At 36.8% G+C, this 20590-nt stretch overlaps 3 protein-coding genes across 3 annotated transcripts in view; 2 read left to right on the top strand and 1 right to left on the bottom strand.

Annotated features, from left to right (window-relative positions):
- Positions 1-620, bottom strand: part of LOC134000388 (low choriolytic enzyme-like) — a 4433-nt gene extending 3813 nt beyond the window's left edge. The window contains exons 1-3 of the mRNA XM_062439752.1: positions 524-620; positions 298-328; positions 119-184 (exon numbers count right to left, since the gene is read on the bottom strand). Of these exons, the coding sequence (XP_062295736.1) occupies positions 119-184; positions 298-328; positions 524-586 (160 nt within the window). The 5' untranslated portion in view covers positions 587-620. The remainder of the gene's footprint in view (positions 1-118; positions 185-297; positions 329-523) is intronic.
- A 1677-nt stretch (positions 621-2297) lies between these two features.
- LOC133979137 (low choriolytic enzyme-like) lies at positions 2298-5490 on the top strand. The gene is made up of 5 exons (XM_062417596.1): positions 2298-2306; positions 4050-4239; positions 4959-5040; positions 5182-5346; positions 5430-5490. The coding sequence occupies exons 1-5, from the start codon at positions 2298-2300 to the stop codon at positions 5488-5490; spliced, it is 507 nt and encodes a 168-aa protein (XP_062273580.1).
- A 994-nt stretch (positions 5491-6484) lies between these two features.
- mtch2 (mitochondrial carrier homolog 2) lies at positions 6485-20346 on the top strand. The gene is made up of 13 exons (XM_062418822.1): positions 6485-6606; positions 7442-7526; positions 10278-10384; positions 11170-11196; positions 14326-14382; positions 15696-15753; positions 15858-15909; positions 16006-16065; positions 16862-16955; positions 18131-18178; positions 18267-18334; positions 18417-18492; positions 19533-20346. Exons 1-13 carry the CDS (start codon positions 6520-6522, stop codon positions 19617-19619), a joined length of 906 nt encoding a protein of 301 aa, XP_062274806.1. The 5' UTR covers positions 6485-6519; the 3' UTR covers positions 19620-20346.
- The last annotated feature ends 244 nt before the right edge of the window (positions 20347-20590 follow it).

The raw sequence follows: 20590 nt of genomic DNA, 5'->3' as shown, positions 1-20590 counted from the left end.
TTGTCTTGTTCTATGCATTTACTGCTGGAATGATCATTTCACCAAAGATGAAATGCAATTACATATTATGAGATCTGTGCTGAATAACACAAAGCAGCTGCAGTGGAGATGAACATACCCAGATTGGCATTGGCTTTCTCTATCAGTGTGGAGACACTGAAATCATCATCCTCAATGGTGTTGCCTGTGGAATAGAAATTGTTTGTTCACTTTAATGTAACCATGCTATTTGCATGAAAACTAAATATTTACATCAATTAAATTCATTTTACTTCATGAAATGTAAGTATGTCTTACCAGAGGATTCATCACTCTTTTCAAATGAAGCCTGTAATAGCATGCAGAGGTTGGTCAAATGCTGTTAAATTGATATTGTGCCATTGTGGTCTTATCTGAATTCAATGAAACATTTGCAATACTGTGTATGACCACAATGCAATACAGTCTAAAAACTACTAGTATAAAATGAAAGACCAATGATCTTTTAGACCATATGAATCTAAAGGTGTCTGTTGATGCTTACCTGCAGAGTGAAGCTCTGGACAGAGCAGAGGAGGATGCTGAGCACAGCAGTCTGGAAGATCATGGCTGGTCACAGGACAGCAACAGCAGACAAAGAAGACATCCAGAGAGACAGAAGATCTCAAGCTTATATTGGTGGGAGAGCAACTACCTCTCATCCAAATATGGCATGTTGCTCAACAACAGTAATGAAAGAAGTATTCCGGTCCAACACAACAATGTAGAAGTATGCCATTACAAGTAAAAGTCCTGCTTTTATAATCCTACTTAAGTAAAAGTAGATAATATCAGCAAGTTTTCTTTGTTGTTGTTTTTTTGTTTGTATGTTGTTGTTTTTTTTGCAGAAAATTTAAGGTCAGAACAAAGATAAGTCCACAATTTGAATTCATGTTTTAACTTTTCTCGAATCTTTGTGATCTTGTTTGGTTGGGAAACTGGTTTTATCTCGACCAATGCATTTTATTTTATTTCATAAATGTTATATATTATATATGTTTTATATGTTTTTTCAATGTACAATAAACATGAACAAAGTGACTAACGCTGTCAAATAAATGTAGTAGAGTAAAACGTACAATATTTTCAATGGTTTATACTTGAGTAAAGTATAAGTGCCTCAGAATTGTACAGTACTTGAGTAAATGTACTTAGTTACATTCCACCACTGCTCAACAGACACTTATTGACAAATTCAGCTCAGGTGGAAGTGACCATTATCACTTGAATCAGACTGATTTGTGCAAGATGTGGGCTGGTTTTGTTTCCTGCTGTTTTGTTTATAGGAAGACAAAGTGTACAGCTAAATGATCTATCGTGGAAAAAGAGGTATTTATGTGCTTTATTTTCTTTTTCTATTTTAAAAAATATATAAAAGTACTGTGAAAATACTCCATCACAAGAAAAAGACATGCACTGAAAAAGTTGAAAGTGTGCAAGTATTAGGAGCAAAATGTACTTTAAAGTATTTAAAGCATATGCACTCATTAGGTTAAAGAGCCCCTGTCAGTGGTAACCCTGTTAATATCACTTTATCTCCACTAAATCATATGTTTTCAAATGCAATGAACCAGTGGAAGATCTGACAGGACATATCTCACAGTTTGGAAAATCATTACTGAACTTCAGAATATGCATAAAAACTGCCTTAACGGCTCACAATGCCTTCCAAATGAACAGGATGTTAGATAACAGAAACACTTGTTTGGATGCATAGTTATTCATAATTTAATTCATTCATTTTAAACTTATTCATTTATGATCATTTCAGATTAGATTATTCATAATGTTGAGAATCAGTTCTAGTCTGCACAATCAAACAGCAGTTGTCTGTGAATAGTGAAGGTGAGAAAATTATTATAAAGTCTTCAGTTATATTTCATTCATATATTTGATCAGTAGTCTAACAATCCATATAAAGAATAAGTTATGATAAGCTAACTGTGGCATCACTCAGTGATTAATATGGTGTTGCAAATGTCAAATGTAAAAATATTAATTAGGAGCTTATTTCTGTAATACTTTTAGTCACTATGAATCTATCAATGAATGGAGTATGAGTGGCCTGTAAAAACATGCAATACATTACCAAAGTGAACAACAGCAGCACACATATCAGTGTGAAATACATGTTTATGTTATTGCATTGTCTTCACAATTACACAACTCGTCAGAGTTGCATGACATTGATGTGGTTATACAATTTCTCTAATTGTGGCCACGGTTGCACTGTGTGCTTAGTTTTCACAGTCTTGTAAAATCTTGCAAAAACAGGAACGATGATTAAGGTAAATCTTATGAGCACAGATTGAACATATGGTTTCCCAGTGAATCACCTGAGCTTTTGCTTTTGTATCTGTTAATAGACTGCCTTAAAGAAACTGATTGTAATGAGAATGTTGTTGCGTTTTCTCTTCTTTTCTTCTTCACTTTCAGACGTAATATTTTTTATCAGAACTTGTTGCAGTTTTGACAAAGGTCCAGTTAAAGTAGTCCCAAGTTAGTAGCGCTTCCTTAAGGTGCTCCGTCTTTATAGCGTTGATACTGGGGCGGAGGTTACTGTTTATGTCAGTTAGAAAGCTTCTGTCCTCTTAATTTTTTATTTTATCACAGGTCCCTCGCTATGCAAATCCCTATACAAAGTAGAATACAGTAAATTACATTTTCAATTACTACTACCAAAAACACAACCTCAGTTCAGGTTTCAAAGGTCCACTGGGTTTTATATCATTAATGCACATTACAAGGCAAAGTGCTGCAGGCAGTGCATCACTTCTTCAGTGTTGCAGACAGCTGCCACAACTTCTCCTAACATTGCACGGACGTTGCAGAGGAATTTCAAAACAGGGGTAGTGTGGCTTGGTGTTGTGACATATCCACTGATTTGAGAAGTTAGAAATCTCTCAGTGTTGCATTGTTGTTTTCTGTCACCCACACAGTGATTTGTAGCTCGAGGGAAAGTCTCTAGAACTAAATGTCTTACCAGGATATCTTTTATTGGTTGATGTGAGTGGAGGTTGTGCAATAACTTGATTTATATACAGGTCAGGATAATGGCCAGGATGGACAGGCCAATGAGGTCAAATATTATAATTTCTTTGTGTCACTTTATGAGAACATGAAAACATATCAAAAAGTAGGAATCTGCACAAAAGTTTTTATTGTGTATCAGAGAAATCAAGCCGATTCTAATCAGATGTGTAAAACTTCTACGCAACCTTATATTTCATATGATCTGCCTGTCACATACTGAATGCCACTAACATCAACTGCACTAGGACATTGTAGTTCAATGTTTGTCTATCCTCCAGTTTATCATTACTAGTGCTTTGGAAATAGTGCTGTTATTTAGGCCTGTTTTCATGTATTAAATTCACATCACAAAATCCAGTTAGTGTCTAAAAACAGACATCAGAGCCAGCAAATAGCTTTTTCTTGAAGTATGTTTGCCATTAAATGCAATCTGTTTAGCGTATCAGTATTATATTATATTTTTTCGTAACATTGCATCATAACTGTTGCACGCCTGGCATCCTTGAGCTTGTGACAGTATATAAATGCATAGATTCTTTATCTTTCTGACTCCATGATTTGAGGAGAATCCTGAAACTTATATAGTGACATTCAATACATTAAGAAAAAACTAATAGGTTAGGAGTATGATTAATGAGGATCATATCATCAATATAAAACCAATTTCTACCTGTTTTTACCACCTACACTCACCTATGTGGTTGAACTTTATCCTCACCCTGATTATTAGATTAGTGTGTTCAGCTGCAAATGTCTCCAGCAGAATGTAACAGAAATGTCTCTATGAAGATTTATTTTGTCAGCTTTTTGGTTTAAATACTGTTTCTGTGTCACAAAAAGTGGAGCAGGTGGACCCTAACACAGAGACTGAAGGCAGGACTGCAGAAAAAGTTTTACTGCTGAACTGATGAGAATAAATGAAAACTAGACAACTGACAAGCACGAGACAAAGCACCCAACAAAGACTGAACAGAAAACCAAAACTTAAATACTAACAGCTCAGCAGGAACTCAAAGACCAGGGACTCCATAACTTCAGGCAGGCAGGGAGGGACAGGATTGTTGCAGCTCAGTCTTTACCATGGCACCGTCCAGCATGAGCTGCTCCACGCTCTGGGATTCAACCATGAACAGACCCGCTCTGACAGGGACAACCACATCAGAGTCCTGCTGCAAAACGTCCAGTCTGGTAATGGAGGATGTCATCTTAGACCCATCTTAGACCCTGCTGACAGTACATTCAAATAGATTCAGACAAAGAACTAAAGTTTGGGAACAATTACACTGAGCCCTTTAGTCATACAAAGAACGTCGATATCTGACAATCTTGCAAAAAAAACAAGTTACATTTAGTGACAACTCTTTCTAAATAGCAAATGTTAATATGCCAACATGCTAAACATGGTGAACATGATAAACTATTTTTTGCCAACACATCTGTTGATTTACTCAAGCAAACTTTGAATGCAGAAGTTTTACTTCACAGAGTTTTTTACACTGTGGTTTGCGGTGTGATACATCCCTGACTGAAACATGTCTGTTTTTGAGAACAAAACATGCAGAAACATGTGATGAAATGAAATGTCTCAAACCTGTTTTTAAAATCATTTGACAAGACCATGTTTCCCAAGTACTTCCTCTCATCATGCTCTCATTGAACTCAGAAACTTCATAGAAAGTACACTCCACTCAAAAGTATGGTGACTTCTTGGTGCCTCCATGGGACATACATGTAAAGCTACACAAATGTTGGAACAACACTTACATGAAAAAGACAATCATTGTTTGACAGTGGCTTTCTGAATATAAAACTATAAATCCTGAACGTTTTAGCTCTGCAGCTAAGTGGGATCCTTTTTAATTCCAAAGAAACACAGATGAACTTTCCTTCCTTTGTGTTTCTTTTAGGAATGGAGCACAACTTCAGGAAGATTGCCACTCTCAACCAGGGCACTCCCTACGATTACAACTCTGTCATGCAGTACCACAGGTGAGAAGACTGGCTTCACCATGAATATCCAGCACACACACAAATGTCCACTTCAGCCCTTCACTGTGTTATCATACATGTGTGTGTTGTGTGAGCAGGATGTGCTGCGGTTCAGTCTAACTGCTGTGTGTTCTGCTGTAGGTACGCCTTCTCCAAGAACAACCAGCCCACCATGGTTCCCATCCCTAACTCCAACGTTAGCTTTGGTAACGCTGAGGAGATGAGCAGAAATGACATTGCCAGGCTCAACACACTCTACAAGTGCTGTGAGTGTCCTCCTGAGCACATTAAGAATATAACACACAGGCATAACACACACTGATTGTTTCACTCTTTGTCATTATGCTCAGTTTTAACCTGATCCTACTCTGTGCTGTTCACCATTACAGAGGACGCCTGTTCAGATGTGATGAGGAGATCATCTCGTCCTCACTGCACAACAGAAGCTGAACTCAGCAGCACAACACTCAGTGATCATCAGGGTTGGGAATGTTATTTGGGAAATGTAATAGGTTATAGATTACTAGTTACCCTATTTAAAATGTAATAAGTAATGTAACTATTTCAATTACTTAATCCAAATAATGTAACTTTTTACATTTGATTACTTTTCAAATTTTTTTTAACAAATGTTTACAGCTGTTAGGGTAAGTGTACCCAATAAAGCACCAAATTCTAACTTCAGTTGTTTTTCATGGATACTGACATTTATAAGGGAGATCATTTTTTATGAAGCAAGATTTATCTCTCATTTAAAAATGTATCCATTAGTTCATGTATATCTTGGAATATAAAATAAAGAGATTTGATGAAAAAATTCAAAAGTCTGGCATGAGCTTAATTGGTACTGTGACACCATTTAAGTCATGGTGTGCTCCAAATAAATCCACGTCATGATTTATTTACACATTAAAAAACATTGATTTCAAATAATTAAAAACAGCAATATGTATTCAGTAACATATTAAATATTAAAAATGGGGGGGACCCTGATCAAAATTTAAGTTGTGACTTCAGATGTAACCCCCTTTGGAATCATCAACATTTTCATCAGTATCCGTAATTTAATGACACATTTTCTCAGTAACTGTAACAGATTACACTACACACTTACCTTTATTTTGTAATTAAATTAAGCAACGCCGTTACATCTAACTAGTTTAGTTACTCAATGATCATACTATACATTTAAATTCACTACATTGCTCAATTGCATTCTTTTTGTATTTTTTTCAAATTTTTCTAATTAAAATATCATATATAATAATAATAATAATAATGACAACATTATAATTTCCCACAGTTATAGCCTTATAGCCTAAATATTAAGACAAATTTTTAACTTTTTAACTAACTTGAAATTATACATACACCACTAGAAGGCGCCACCGTTGTAACGAGATCAAACATGAGCGCATATCGATCCCTGTGACGAAAGAAGAAAGCGAAGAACTTCCTGTCGGTCCTGTCTCTCCAAAAATGGCGGACACGTGTGGCCAAGTGTTATTGGGATCAGGGCTCACCGTCCTCTCCCACCCTCTGATGTACATTAAAGTCCTGGTTCAGGTAAGAGGGGACGCTCTGGTTGAGACACTGGGAGGGTTACGAACCAAGAACTGATGCTATGACTGTCAGCTAGCTGCACAATGAGCTGCGAGCTGCCAGACTCCGTTAAAAAATCCTGCAGTTTAATGTTGCTTCGCTTGTCAGTAAATAAACGTGAAGCGCAGAGAATGACTCCAGGGCTTTTATGAAGCATTAGCACGGACTCTTTAATACGGCATGCATCTAATGAATATAACAGCAGTTGTTAAGATAACAGTGTCAAATACATGATGTGTGTCCGTGTGTTGTCCCTGTGACCTTCTGCTGCCAAAACAAGCGGTTAGTTGGGGTTAGGACTGTCGGGTTATTGATGCGGTTAGGCGTAGCAGAGATAACTGGTTTGGATTAAGGTAAACTTGGGGTCATGTTAAAGCCCTCAGAGGACCACTGGTTGGGGTCAGGGGGAAGGTTGGGTACAGGTTAACACATATCGACACAACACCGGCGCCCTTTGGCCCTGTAAACAGCTTGGAGCTGACACTGCCCGGTTTGCTAACTAGCTGATGTCAATGTTCATTATTTAAACCGTCCACTTTACGTCGTTCTACAGACGCATTTGAAGTTGAGCACAGATTATATTTGCGACGTTTGAAGACGATAAAATGAGAACAACTGGCACATGAAGTTACAATGAAGCCAAAATGGCAACAAGTTGGCAGAATGTATCTAAAAAGAAAAAAAAGGAAGTGTGTGTGTGTGTGTGTGTGTGTGTGTGTGTGAGCTGCTGTGACATAATGAAAGCAATAACAGCAACAATGCTTATCACTGTGTTATTATGCTGGTTGTGTGTTGACAGGTAGGACATGAGCCTCTGCCTCCAACACTGGGCAGGAACCTGTTTGGAAGACAAGTGTACCAGCTGCCAGGATTGTTTGCTTATGGTGAGTCAGTCTGTGTCTCCAGGTTGAGCCTTTTTGTCCACAAATGAAACCTTCAACATTGTTTACAGCACTCGTAAAAGGACAGAAAAAGATGTCTAAAAGTCTGAAGTCAATATGACAGCATTGACTTTATACTTGAGCTGTGGAAGTGTTACGGACATTATTTCAGTGTTTGGCTTCTATTCTGACTTTTACAAAAAAAAGCGGCTGTTTTAAATGTGAGGTGGCACATTTACAAAACAAGGCTTTAGTTGCCTTGTGTACAACTGAGGTCTGTCAGATGACTGGATCCCTCTTTTTTTTGTCCCCCCCCCTCAGGCAAACTCAAATTAGTGATGTTTGTAAAAATGTGTCTCTTAGTGTTTGTCAGCAGGAGTGTGTGGTAAATATTTGTATTTCAAGATCACCTCCAGACATATATCATTTGTCTCTCAAGGTTTTTTCTTAAAAATAAAGCATAATTATAAGTTTAAAATCATTTAAAATGGCTTCTATTTATGATGCCTCCTACTTCAGTATAAAGCAGTGTCCGTGCATGTTTCAGATGTTCCCCTCTTACAACGCACCTGACTCAAATGATCAGCCGGTCACGCTTCATAACGATTTATTCATTTGAAGCAGGTGTGTCGGAGCAAGGAAACATCTAAAACATGCAGGGCAGGGTTAGCCTAGGACCTGAGGCCTGTACTACGAAGCTGGATTATCTCTTATGGAGGTAACTTCAGGGTTAACTCTGGGTTTTCCGTCCTACAACGCTGGTTCACTTCTTACCGGGGTAAATCACCATGGTAACTTATACTGAAGGGCTAACCTGCTCCGGAGCAGGTTATGTTCTGGATAAGAGATCAACGAGTATAAAAGCACCGCCTCCTGACCAATCAGTCCTCTTGGAAAATGGCCCATTCATAGAAGATCCTGTCGACATTAGTGCACGGATCATGAGAGGTTAAAACTATCTGAAAGGTACAGATTGTCAAGAGACATTAAGTTAGTTTAATATTCAACATTCATTTGACATTAAATACAAACCTATTATGTGCTTCAACCATTTGAGTGAATGATGTCAAACCAACTGTATAACATACAGACAAATATCACCCATGTGCCTCAAGGATTATTTTACAAATATATATTTTTGTCAATTGTTTTACAATTAAAATAAATAAATAATCTTACCACCACTCCAGTTTCAGAACTTAAATACATATCTAAAAAATAATCCTTGAGGCACATGAGTGATATTATTCTGTAATACAGTTGGTTTGATATCATTCACTCAAATGGTTGAAGCGCATAATAGGTTTGTATTTTGAATGTTGAATATTAAATTAAGTTAATGTCTCTATGAAAGGAAGGACACTGAGGAAGCACTCTGCCCCGAACGTCTGTGCCGTAATAAAGTGAAATTGAATGATCAGAGTGCTGTCCGGACTCCGTTTATATTGTCCGATGAATTAATATTGTATAATCTCACGAATGTACGCATTAACAGAGTCGACAATGTTCTGCCAGCATTCCTTCCTGGTTTTTGCTGCAGCAACAGTGTTGCTTGTGGCCTGATGACGTGTTGAATTGTTCATATTTATGAAGAATAATTGTCTGCTCCTCCATCGTGAAGTACGCTGCTCTGCAGGGTTTCTCCATGTTTGTGATTGGTCAGACGCTGCAAACACCTTTAACCCTTTTATGTGAGCGCACTGATCAAAAGGAAAACCCTGGGTTGAATTACAGAGTTGATAACCAGCTTCGTAGTACCGTTTATCAGGATTGTGAATGTCTGGGTAAATCAACCCAGGTAACGGAGAGATATCCAGGGTATGTTAATCCAGCTTCGTAGTACAGGCCTCAGGACTGAAAAAAACACTGCTGTAAAGTCCATTCTCAATATATGTGCACAGGAGGCTTCAAGTTTCCACATCACACATTAATAGGTTGAATACTGGACTATGATTGGCTCTAGACTAGTTGAGATGCCGCCCCTTAAAATCAGATTTTAAACGAGCAGCCCTCTAGTGTCAAACTCTGCACAGTGAAGCTCAAACATCCAACTGAAAGAAGAAGAAAACATAGTAGTAACAAAAGTCCAGGTAGGTCTCTTGAGCTATAATTACACTAAAGATCGAATAAACTCTGAGGCCATTAATATTGTGACAAGTATTGTTCCTAGCCTCACTAAAAGGTGTAGGATGGAAGATAAGCATGTCTTCTGTAGGCCAAAACATATAAAAAGCCTGTATGGCATGCCATTTTATTTTTATTAGACCATACATTTGTAGAAAAAAGTGCAAAACTCTTAAAAACTGTGATATTAAGGGTACTACAAACCCACATGTTGCACCAATATGGTATCACCTGGGTTTTTGGTTTTTTTTTCTGCAAATACAATCTTATTAATTTTTGTGCCAACATTTGAGGTCTCTAACACCAGTGGACATGAAGATAATATGAATAAACAAGGAGTGGTAGCATGTTTCGTTGACTTTCATAGGACCAAAATGGTATGTGGGGTAGCTAGTAGCTGTAGATACCTTAAATTACAAATAAACACAGAACACATCAAAATGAATAGATTGTTTTAGAAGAACATTTCTTATTAATACCATATAAGTTTATAATACCCTGAGTATCACTGTTGTCTAGGAATTTTGCAATTTTTTTTCCAAATCTAGAACCTCATACAAAATGTGTGTTTTTTTTTATTTTTTTTTTATGTACTATATGATTTATTGTGTGTTTATTTGAATGTCTCAGCAAAACACATCATCAAGATTGATGGGAAAGCAGGGCTCTTCAACGGGCTTGGTCCAAGGCTGTGTGCCGGAACCATCGGGACTATTGTGCACAGCAAAGTTGTGCAGGTAAGTCTGGATAGATTTAGTGACTGAGACGTATCTGATTGGAATCACATTTCAAAGCACTTGATGTCATGTGGTTTTTTATGATGTTGTTGTTGTTGTTGTTGTTGTTCAGACTTTCTAAAACAGTCTGGATACAATCTTGATATGGCAACAAAAAAACCAACTCACAAACACAGATTTGGGCTTTCAGAAGCTGAACTTCTTCATGTATACATGTTATTTCACTATCAGCTGTTGTGTACAGGCCAAAAGAACTGTACTCAGATTGCATCTCGCAGCAGCAACAATTTGTTTCTCCACAACAATAAAAAAAAAAAAAAGGCAAAATACGTAATTAGAACCAATTTCTGACCTCTTTGTCATAACTGCGCTTTATTGTCAGATGTTGCTGTGAGTTTACTGCTGGATACATTTGACTTGGACGCCTTTACACCTGGATTACAGACGTGTTACATAAAGTCATAACACATGAGATGTAAAAAAAATATTCTGCTTGGAATATTTGCGTCTCATATGGCTACTATCCCGTTCAAACCATTAAAATGACATCTCCTCCTCTGAATATGTACTTATGTTACATTTTAGAAGTTTAACTGCTGGACACAAGATATCTCCTACTTCACTGTTATTCTTATTATCAGTGTGTGTAAACTGAAGTTTCCTCATCACACCCATTTGAAGTTGAATGTTTGACCAGAGGCTGTTTCCAAACTAGTTGTGACTACTTCATGTTGCTCAACCTAACATTTGCACTTTGGTAATAATTCCTTTTACTTTCTTTACAGAGATGTCAGGAGCAAGGGACGCTTCAGGTAAGAGTTTTGGGGCTGATACTGATATTACGGACCAATATCTATATATATATATATATATATATATATATATATATATATATATATATATATATATATATATATATATATATATATATATATATATATATATATATATATATATATATATATATATATATATATATATATATCGGCCAATACAGAATACATACATAGAACACACATTTTTTGCAACACCTGTGACGAAGATATATAATGGAGGTCATGATATTTTACAGTTTAACAATTCACTTTATTGTATAAAATGACATCAATGCATTAAAATAGTAAACTTCACATAAACACATATGTTTATACTCCAAAACTTTCTCAATTTATTTTTTATTAGAAACACAATAAAACACACATATTACACCTGAAACAGTGTGTGGGGTTAATGGTTAATAGTCTGGTAATGATTTAACTGAACTGGACTGCTATATTAACTCAGACTGTGTTCAGGTTAGGCTGAGTTTCAATTAAACCTTTTAAAAGAACAATCCCTTTACATATTTAATACAGTGTGTAGCTGTGTGCTCACCGAGTCCCAAAAAACTCTTCATCAGAGCTGTCACTGTGTGTAAATAGACTACAGCACCGGAGTCATCAGTTAGATATGTAAATACTGAAATATCACAGCTACTAGTGTCTGAAATACTTCTGATCAACACACAATCATTGTTCCGTACAACATTGAGCATTAACGGGTTTATTTTCTTTAGCTGCCTGTTCAGCTGGAGTGCGCAGCACGTGATTGACACAGCTGTTTAAAGGACGTTATAGTTCATAAATGTGGACACTCACATCGTTATATTTATGGTTATAGTTATTATTCTTAGTGTGGACAGCCCTTTACATACCTATGATCATATCCAGATCCAACCTCTCTCTGTATTTTACTGGTGACACTCCGTGTATAAGACACACCTCTCTGTTAGCGTGTCACTCCATACGTTGCTAGGTTACCAGGGAGCGAGTGAGTTTGTTCATGCAACCAACCTTGCTTCGCCTTTTTTTCTCTTCGGTGGTTTCTTCCACTGAAGTTCAGTGAATGAATCGAAACTTTCTACCGAACATATTTTTTATTGATATTGATCACGTGTCTATCACGATATATATCGCTATCGTAGTATCGCCAAGCCCTGATCATACAATAACATAATTATCAACATCATCATGTCTATATATGGACTTATCATATGATACATGATCATGACCATCATTTTTTTGACCTCAGTATCACCACACTTCACATTAGCAGCTAAGAGACTATTCATGTCACATTGACTAAACAAGTAGTGTCCTCCATTCCTCACTGTGTACGTCCTGAGTGGAGACTCCCCTTACATTATTATACTATTATATTATCATTATATCAGTGGTATAAAATGATCTTCTAATGACAATAATATCGTTTATCGCGATTATTTCTGAGACAATATATCGTTCAATAAAAGTATTTATCATGACAGATCTAGTAATGCTCTTCCAAAACACAGAAAATATACTGTACTTATCATCTAGCATTGTGTGCTCACATGGAGAAAAGAAGTAACACACTGCTAAAAGTATATATTTTTTAAGCGCTGTAAGCTTATTTGATGTTAAAAGTGACATCTGTTAAAAATCAGCCTCACAACACTGAACCAGGACAAACAGACAAACCCTGGAGCATCAAGTCAGTATCTGTGTAGAGGTTGTGTGAAGGCCTCCTAGTGCAACACACAGTAATAATTATGATGATATTAATAATAATAATAATAACTTTATTTATATGCAGCTTTCATATAAGAAATGCAGCTCAAAGTGCTTTACTACAAAATAAATGACATACATCAAGTGCTTCACATTAAAGTAGCCGTTTAAACAATGTTTAAAAAAGAACCAAAAAGAAACATTAATGTAATATACTATAGAAAATGAAAATTATATATATTTTACATTACAAATAATACACAGTAGATGGAGCTAATAAATAAATACATCAGGTGTGAGTGTCATAGAGGATATTTTGTCGGCTGTGATGTATCATTTACATGTATATGAGTTGAGGCGTGATGCAGGCACTAACCGCTGTCATTCAGTGTGTTTGCCTGCTTTTAAGATGGTAAAATGTGTAGGAATGTTCAAATAGTTTAATTCCCTGCGTTAAACTGCAGGAACCTTGTTTCACTCCTGGGCTGTGCCTCTTTGTTCCTGCTCCCCCAATGAATGCTTTCTGTATTCATTTAAATAGCTAACACACATCTTTATTAATAATTTGAGGTGAACTTTCACTCTAGCAGTATAGATGTTTAAACTAGAACCGCAAGTAACAATTATTTCCATTATCGTTTAATCCGTTTACTGTCATAGAAGACTAAAGAAAGAGAATTTGGACTTTTTTTTTTATAACAATAGTTGTGATTAATTTAATAGTTTGCAGCTAACTGATTAATGGTTGCAGCTCCAGTTTAAACAATGCAGTCTGCTGTATAAGTAGTGTGGATAAAAGTGGGGAAAAAAGCAGAACTTAGTACTGTATGTTAATATTTCCAATATGTAGTAAAACAGAAAAATAAGCAGAAATCACTCAGGAGAGTCTGACTGGTTTTCTTCTTCTCCACCAAGCTGCATTTTACTTCCACACTGTTCTTTTCATATCTCACAACACTCACACCTTTTAGTTTAGTTTATAAATACACATGTATTAATAAAGTAAATAATCATATGTTTTTGTTTTCTTTATCTCCCTTAGAAACAGTGACAAACCAAAAGAGGAAAATAAAGCAGTTTCTGACTGAAAAGGTGTAGACTGAATAACATCTACCCTTATTACATTACACACACATTTAAAATGTATGCATATTGTCCATATACAACAAGACCGTGAAAATTGACACATATTTCCTTTATTTACATGTGCATGGTTATATATCCCCAAAAATACCAAGGTTCTTATACATAACATAATCCATTATTATCCGAGTGTTTCACTCAGAGAGCTGCACGCCTGACGCTTGCCGCTCTTCACGTGTGTTGAGAAAACAAACAGGAATGCAATGATTCGGTCAAAAACGGGCCCCAAAAAAGCTTCCCCATGGTGAGGTCTGTGTGGTGTTTTTCCAGGTACTGGGCGGTCAGCAGAAGGCTGTGGAGGGCTCCCTACAGCACGTTGTTAACGAGGTGAGACACCAGAAAGCAGCACATCACATAAGAGCACAGTCACAGCAGACAGATGTTTGCCAACTTTAAAAAAAAAGATACTTGTAGCATATTGTTTTTATCTAAACAGGTTGCACCAAAAAGTTCTAATGAAATAAGAGAATCCAGTTTTATTCATTTGTGTTCAGCGAAATATTTGGAACCACGTTTACTAAGTTCTGCGTTTGCAAGAGTTTCAGATGTTAAAGTATGCTGAGAGCTGACATTCTACGTGTCGTATTTGAACGTAATTAACGAGCAAAGATAAGTAAAGGCTTTGTAATGCCGCTCCCTGTTTTATGTTCAGGCAGACCAACACACCTTTTCATAAAGTAGGCACCGTTGTGTAAGTATCACCGGTTATAAAGCAAAGTGCACTGTCATACACAGAGTCAAGAGGCTTTAGAATGGAGGGAAAGGCATATATACAACATTACTATAATCAAGCAAAGGCAAGATTATTGTTTACAGGAATCCTAATGTATCTTTTAGTTAGGGGCTTCATAGTTTTCCACATGGAGCTTGAAAGTGAATTTGGTATCCAGCCAGAGTCCAGATGTGTGTAGTGGGCTGGATACACTGAACTAGACAGTAACATGCATTTAGTTGTGTCAGAATGAAATACAATCATAATATTATATTGTGCATACAGTATCTGTTCTAGAGAGACTGGCAGATCTTATTTTTAATGTTTAAGTATATTAGATTATGAATGCTTGATCAGCTTATCAGAACACAGCCAGACAACATCAGCTCACAACTGTCACACTGGTCTGGCAGCGTTGTTTCATTTACTGCACAGCAGGTCAAAGGTCTCACTTTCTTAGTTTTTGAATAAAGCGCAAGTGAGAAATGTGCACAGAATCGTTGTCTACTCCACCTACCTGCAAACGTAGCTAAGGAGTCAGTAGTGGAGTGAATGTTTGCAGTCTTGCATCTCAAAGCTAAAAGTGTGTGTGTGTGTGTGATTAAATCCAGCTGTGTAAAGCTTTTACCATTTAAAGAAAAAAAAAAAGAATAAAAGCTTTTTGCCATGATAGCAGTGTAGCTCTACAGATGACTAATATCTAAAATATTGGATTGATCACCTTTTAAAAAAGTGCACAGGTGTCATTTTTTTCCTCTTCCTCCACTGTGAGGTCAAAATGTTGGCTTACCTATCATACATTTTGGTTTCCTCTTGATGAGTTTTTTTCCTTTTTGATTGTTTGCGCCTGTAGGGGGGGAAAAATGATAAGAATGATTTGAATCACCTGTGCACCTCTTATGATGTTTCATGCTTTCTATCTCCACAGACAACCAAAGAGATGATTGCTCGTTCCTGTGCCACCATCGTCACACATCCCTTTCACGGTATGTCATCAGCTTTCATAGCTTCAGACCAAAGATTTCAAACAGCTTTCAGTTGTGATCTGTGTGATGTCACTCCTCCATGTATGTTTTTTTGTTTTTTTCAGTGATTACTTTGCGGTGTATGGTCCAGTTTATCGGGAGAGAAGCAAAGTACAGGTAAAGTTTTAATCTTAAGTCATATCTCCTCCAATGACCAAAAAAACATGAAAATTGTAAAGGTAAAAAATAATATTCTTGTGTGTGTGTTCACAGCGGAGTCTTTGACTCCATCATCACTGTCTACAGAGAAGAAGGCATACTGGGATTCTTTGCGTAAGTTAACTCTCTCTCTCTCTCTCTCTCTCTCTCTGTCTCTGTCTCTCTCTCTCTCTCTCTCTCTCTCTCTCTCTCTCTCTCTCTCTCTCTCTCTCTCTCTCTCTCTCTCTCTCTCTCTCTCTCTCTCACTCTTTCTCACTCTCACTCTCACTCTCAAGTTACAAAAGGGCCAAAAAGTAGTTTTGATGTGTAATATTGAATAGCATCACACTAATAACACAATGCTACAAGCTGCTGACACAGTGTGAGGATTTGAGAACAGCAGGGAGTGTTGACATTTTTCAAAGTAAACTCAAAACTTACCTGTTCAGCCTGGCTTTTGATTAAGAATGGTCTACTTTTCTTTTAATTGTTTTAAAAGTTTTTTTTAGTTTCATTTTATTATTACTATCATTCTATATTTTTTTGATCTGATCTATTATTTCAGTTTCTTTGTCTCTTTAATTTGTTTTAATCTAGCTTTAATTTTATTTTTTAATAAACTTTGTCTTTTAATAAACATTTTTATTATAAATCAGAAATCTTTATTATTATATCAGCTTGTCAGTCAACTGGTCAAGCACTTTGAACTACATGAACCTGTGTGAAAGCTGCTGTATAAATAAAGTTGGCTTGTAATAATTTAGAAGAGGGAAAGCTCTAAGAAGCCCAGGATAGAGAGAACTGTGATAAGCTAATGATGAGGTGGTTTAGAGCTAATTGATACCTTGTTGTTTTTTTGTATGATTCTGTGCTTATTTGTTTTCCTCATATTCCAGATGTTCTAATGAGAAATGACTATTTTTTTCTCCAGTGGTTTGATCCCCCGCCTGCTCGGTGACGTCCTGTCTCTGTGGATTTGTAACCTGCTGGCTCACGTCATCAATACATACGCTATTGATGACTCGGTACGCCGCTTTCTTTTATTTTCTGAAATCCTTGTGTCAGGCAGCCATCACAGGTTGTGTGTGCAGGGCTGTAGAGGAGGGTAAACACACACACTTCACATTCTGAAGTAGTGTTTAAGCACCATCCCACAAACATACACACATCCTTTACACATGTTAGTGCTCTAAAAGTGGACTTCCATTCACAGTTTCCTCTGCAGATTCTAAGATCTCATGTTTATTTCTCTGCTGGAACATTTTGGAAGCATAAACGCTGACTCGGCTCAATGAGAGTGCACATTTCAAGGAGTTCCTTTAACTGATTATTGGATGTTTAACACGTTGGAACATTGGAAATGTACAATTTAACAGCATGTTGAAATGACTGTTGTGTCCCATAATTGCTGCAATAAAGAACAATGGATGCTGTGCTAAGTCAGAGCACTTAGGCCTGTCACAATAATTACATCATCGATTTATCGTACAATAACGTAACTATCAACATCATGTCTATATATGGACTTATCGCCCCCCCCCCCCCCTTGCATTATTATGCTATTATATTATTATATCAAATGACAATAATATAATTTATTGTGAATATATAATAAAAGTAAATATGACAGACCTACTCCCACTGCCTTTTGTTACTGTTAAACAAATGGTGAGACATTTTAAATATAGTGAATAGTGCTGCAATCAGCTCAGTTTTAAATTCATTTTTTGTATCCAAAATAGCTCTGTAGTCTTCCACAGCAAATAACGGTTACCAAGTCAACACAAATTGGGTCACACTGATCTCCAGACAACAGACTTCAGTCTTATTAGCTTCATTGAAGATAATATGAAGATATCATGCTGCTACAAGGTCTGTTTGTTCACTGTATCTAGTGGGGATGCAAAATAGCGTCATGGCAACAGTATCGGCACAGGGCAGCCTTCCACATTTCACTTCCAACAATTAATTTGGATTTACAACCAATACATGTTGCTTAGAAAGACACACACACACACACGCACACACACACACACACACACACACACACACACACACATACCATGTACCATAGTTAGATCATTATGCTTGGAGAGGGATTTCATACATTCAGCTAATAAAAACATCTTTGTGGAGACTCAGATATGTTGCTGTGTGAACTCATTAACGCATTAATCCAGTCATATGTTCTTGTGCACAGATGAGTCACACAGGAGAAATCAAGAACTGCTCTCAGGCTGTGACAGGGGTGAGTGTGACAGTCCGCATCATCACAGCACACAGTGTGTCTGGAGCTTTCTGCTCACTCATCATGTTCTTCTTCTGCTCTCCTCCAGTTCTTCGCCAGTATGCTCACATACCCTTTTGTCTTGGTGTCAAACCTCATGGCTGTCAATAACTGCGGGTGAGTTGACGGGTTATTAGCTGAGCTGTTGTAAAATCTTGTGTCTCATCAAGCAGCACTCATGTTTATGTCATGCTCTCAGGCTCGCTGGAGGCCTGCCCCCCTATGCATCAGTATATCCCACCTGGGTGGACTGCTGGAGGCATCTAAGCAGAGAGGTAAATCCATCACACATGTAACCTGACTTCTTTCAATCACCTATGAGGCAACAAACCTATTCCTAAGTTCCTGATTCATATCTGACAGATTTTTGCTGTAGATTTTCATCAGTAACCATCACGAGCTCGTGTGCACATCTGTTTAGATTATAGATTAGATTCAACTATAGTGTCATTGCACAGAGTACAACACGACTGCAGTGCAGAGGAGTAGTGTTGGGGGAAAAGTTATATATGTAGGTCAGTGACAAATAAGGGTTGGCAAGATGAGCAAGTCAAAAATATCTTAAAAACTAGTTTTAAAATCAGGTTTGTTAAAATGTACATTTAGTATTTTTGTTGGTTTTATGTCATTTCAAATGACATTTTCACCATTTTGACCAAAAGTAAGACTGAATGCTCCTGAAAATGTCAAATGGTGTAACCACAAAAGAATGATACATATTATCTAAATATTGTATCACCTACAGTATATTTAAGTGGACTTATACTAATAATTACTTCATAAAATAAATGTAAATGGTTCCTGATCTCCATGGTTACCAGATTAAATGTAATATTTAGAACAATTGTATTCCATTACCTTTATTTAATATAAAAAGTTATAATGTAAGATCATGCCAAACTAGTTGATATGGTGTTTTATTGACAATTTAGTGTTTCTAAGCAAGTTGAATGATTTGGTACAAAGTTTTTATGGTTACACCACTTACACATTTTTGCCATAATCCTCTAATATATTCTCTCAAAATGGATTAAAAGCAGATATCTTATGCTGGGTCCACATTTTTTTAAATTTGACTAAACCACATGGACACAAAAAACCTCATTGACCCATATACAGGAAAATAATTAAAAATATGTATGTATATATATTACTGCAACATGACACTTCATTGTAATAGGGAACATAGTGATGAATCACCCTTTTGTCATTTAAGCAGTCATTTCTGTCTGTGTGTCTTTTAAAGATGTGTGTGTGCTGACTTGTAGTAATAGTTCTATGTAACTTCTGACCGACTGTCTCCTCTCCATCTCAGGGCAACATGAGCAGAGGCAACAGTTTATTTTTCCGTAAGCTTCCAGCAGGAAAGACGTACGCCATCGACCAGAAAAGATTTTTTTAAAGCCTCAAGAGAACTGAGCAGATCATAGTTGTGATAATAAAAAAAAAAGGAAAACAGAATCAACATTGCCTGATCTGGGGGTTGGACAGTCTGCACTTGAAATCTTTTTTTTTTGTATGCACTTGTTTACTATATAAGGTTTTTTTTCTTAACCTGTCACCATGTAAATTTAAAAAAACTTTAGTTTCCAGTTAATTTCAAGCAGATTATTAACAGAAATTTACAAATAAAATGGAGTGTTTTTTTTTTTTTAACTACTGAAGAACGGATCATGCTGTCAAACCAGTCTGTTATGTAAGGACAGAGTGATGTGTATGTTCCCCCCCCACCCTCCTCCCCCATGTATTTTTTTTTCTTTTTCTATAGATTATCAATTGACAAGGACTTCCCTTCATCCATGTGATGGGATTTGTTTGTTTTTAAAAACAGCACTTCTGTCTGCATGTGGTAACGTCTAATAATTCACGTTAATGGGACCTCTCGTCATGTGGTTTTTGTCTTGGTGTGTTTAATTATTGTAATGCTCACTGCTCGGTGGGCGCGTAACGCTAACGAAAAGGAGGGAAAAAAGAGTGTGTGTGGGGGTGGGAGGGTTGTGTAGGAGCATGTATGAGTGTACAGAGGCATGCGGAGTAGCCTGAGCTGACCACACTCTCTCTGGCACTCTGATTAGTCAAAGCGCTTGTATCAACTCATTCTGATTGACTCGAATAAAAACTTGCTTTTTTGACCGTGTCTTCCTTGTAAAAAAAAAAAAAAGAAAGTGTTTGTTTAGAATTAGAGGTGTTACGTGCCCATACTATTAAACCCCACACACGCAGTCCTGCCAGGAATACTAATAAATGTGGATTATTCCTCTGCTGAAAATAGTCCCCAACAGATGCACATTCCTGTCGTTTGAATTTATTGTGACATAAACTACAATGAGCAGCTGTTTCAGGAAATTAAAGCCATTAAAAATATATAAATAT

This window comes from Scomber scombrus, chromosome 1 (genome assembly GCF_963691925.1).
Source record: "Scomber scombrus chromosome 1, fScoSco1.1, whole genome shotgun sequence".
Lineage (NCBI taxonomy): Eukaryota > Metazoa > Chordata > Actinopteri > Scombriformes > Scombridae > Scomber > Scomber scombrus.
Note: the sequence above shows the minus strand (reverse complement) of the source record. Positions and strands in the feature narration are given on the sequence as shown.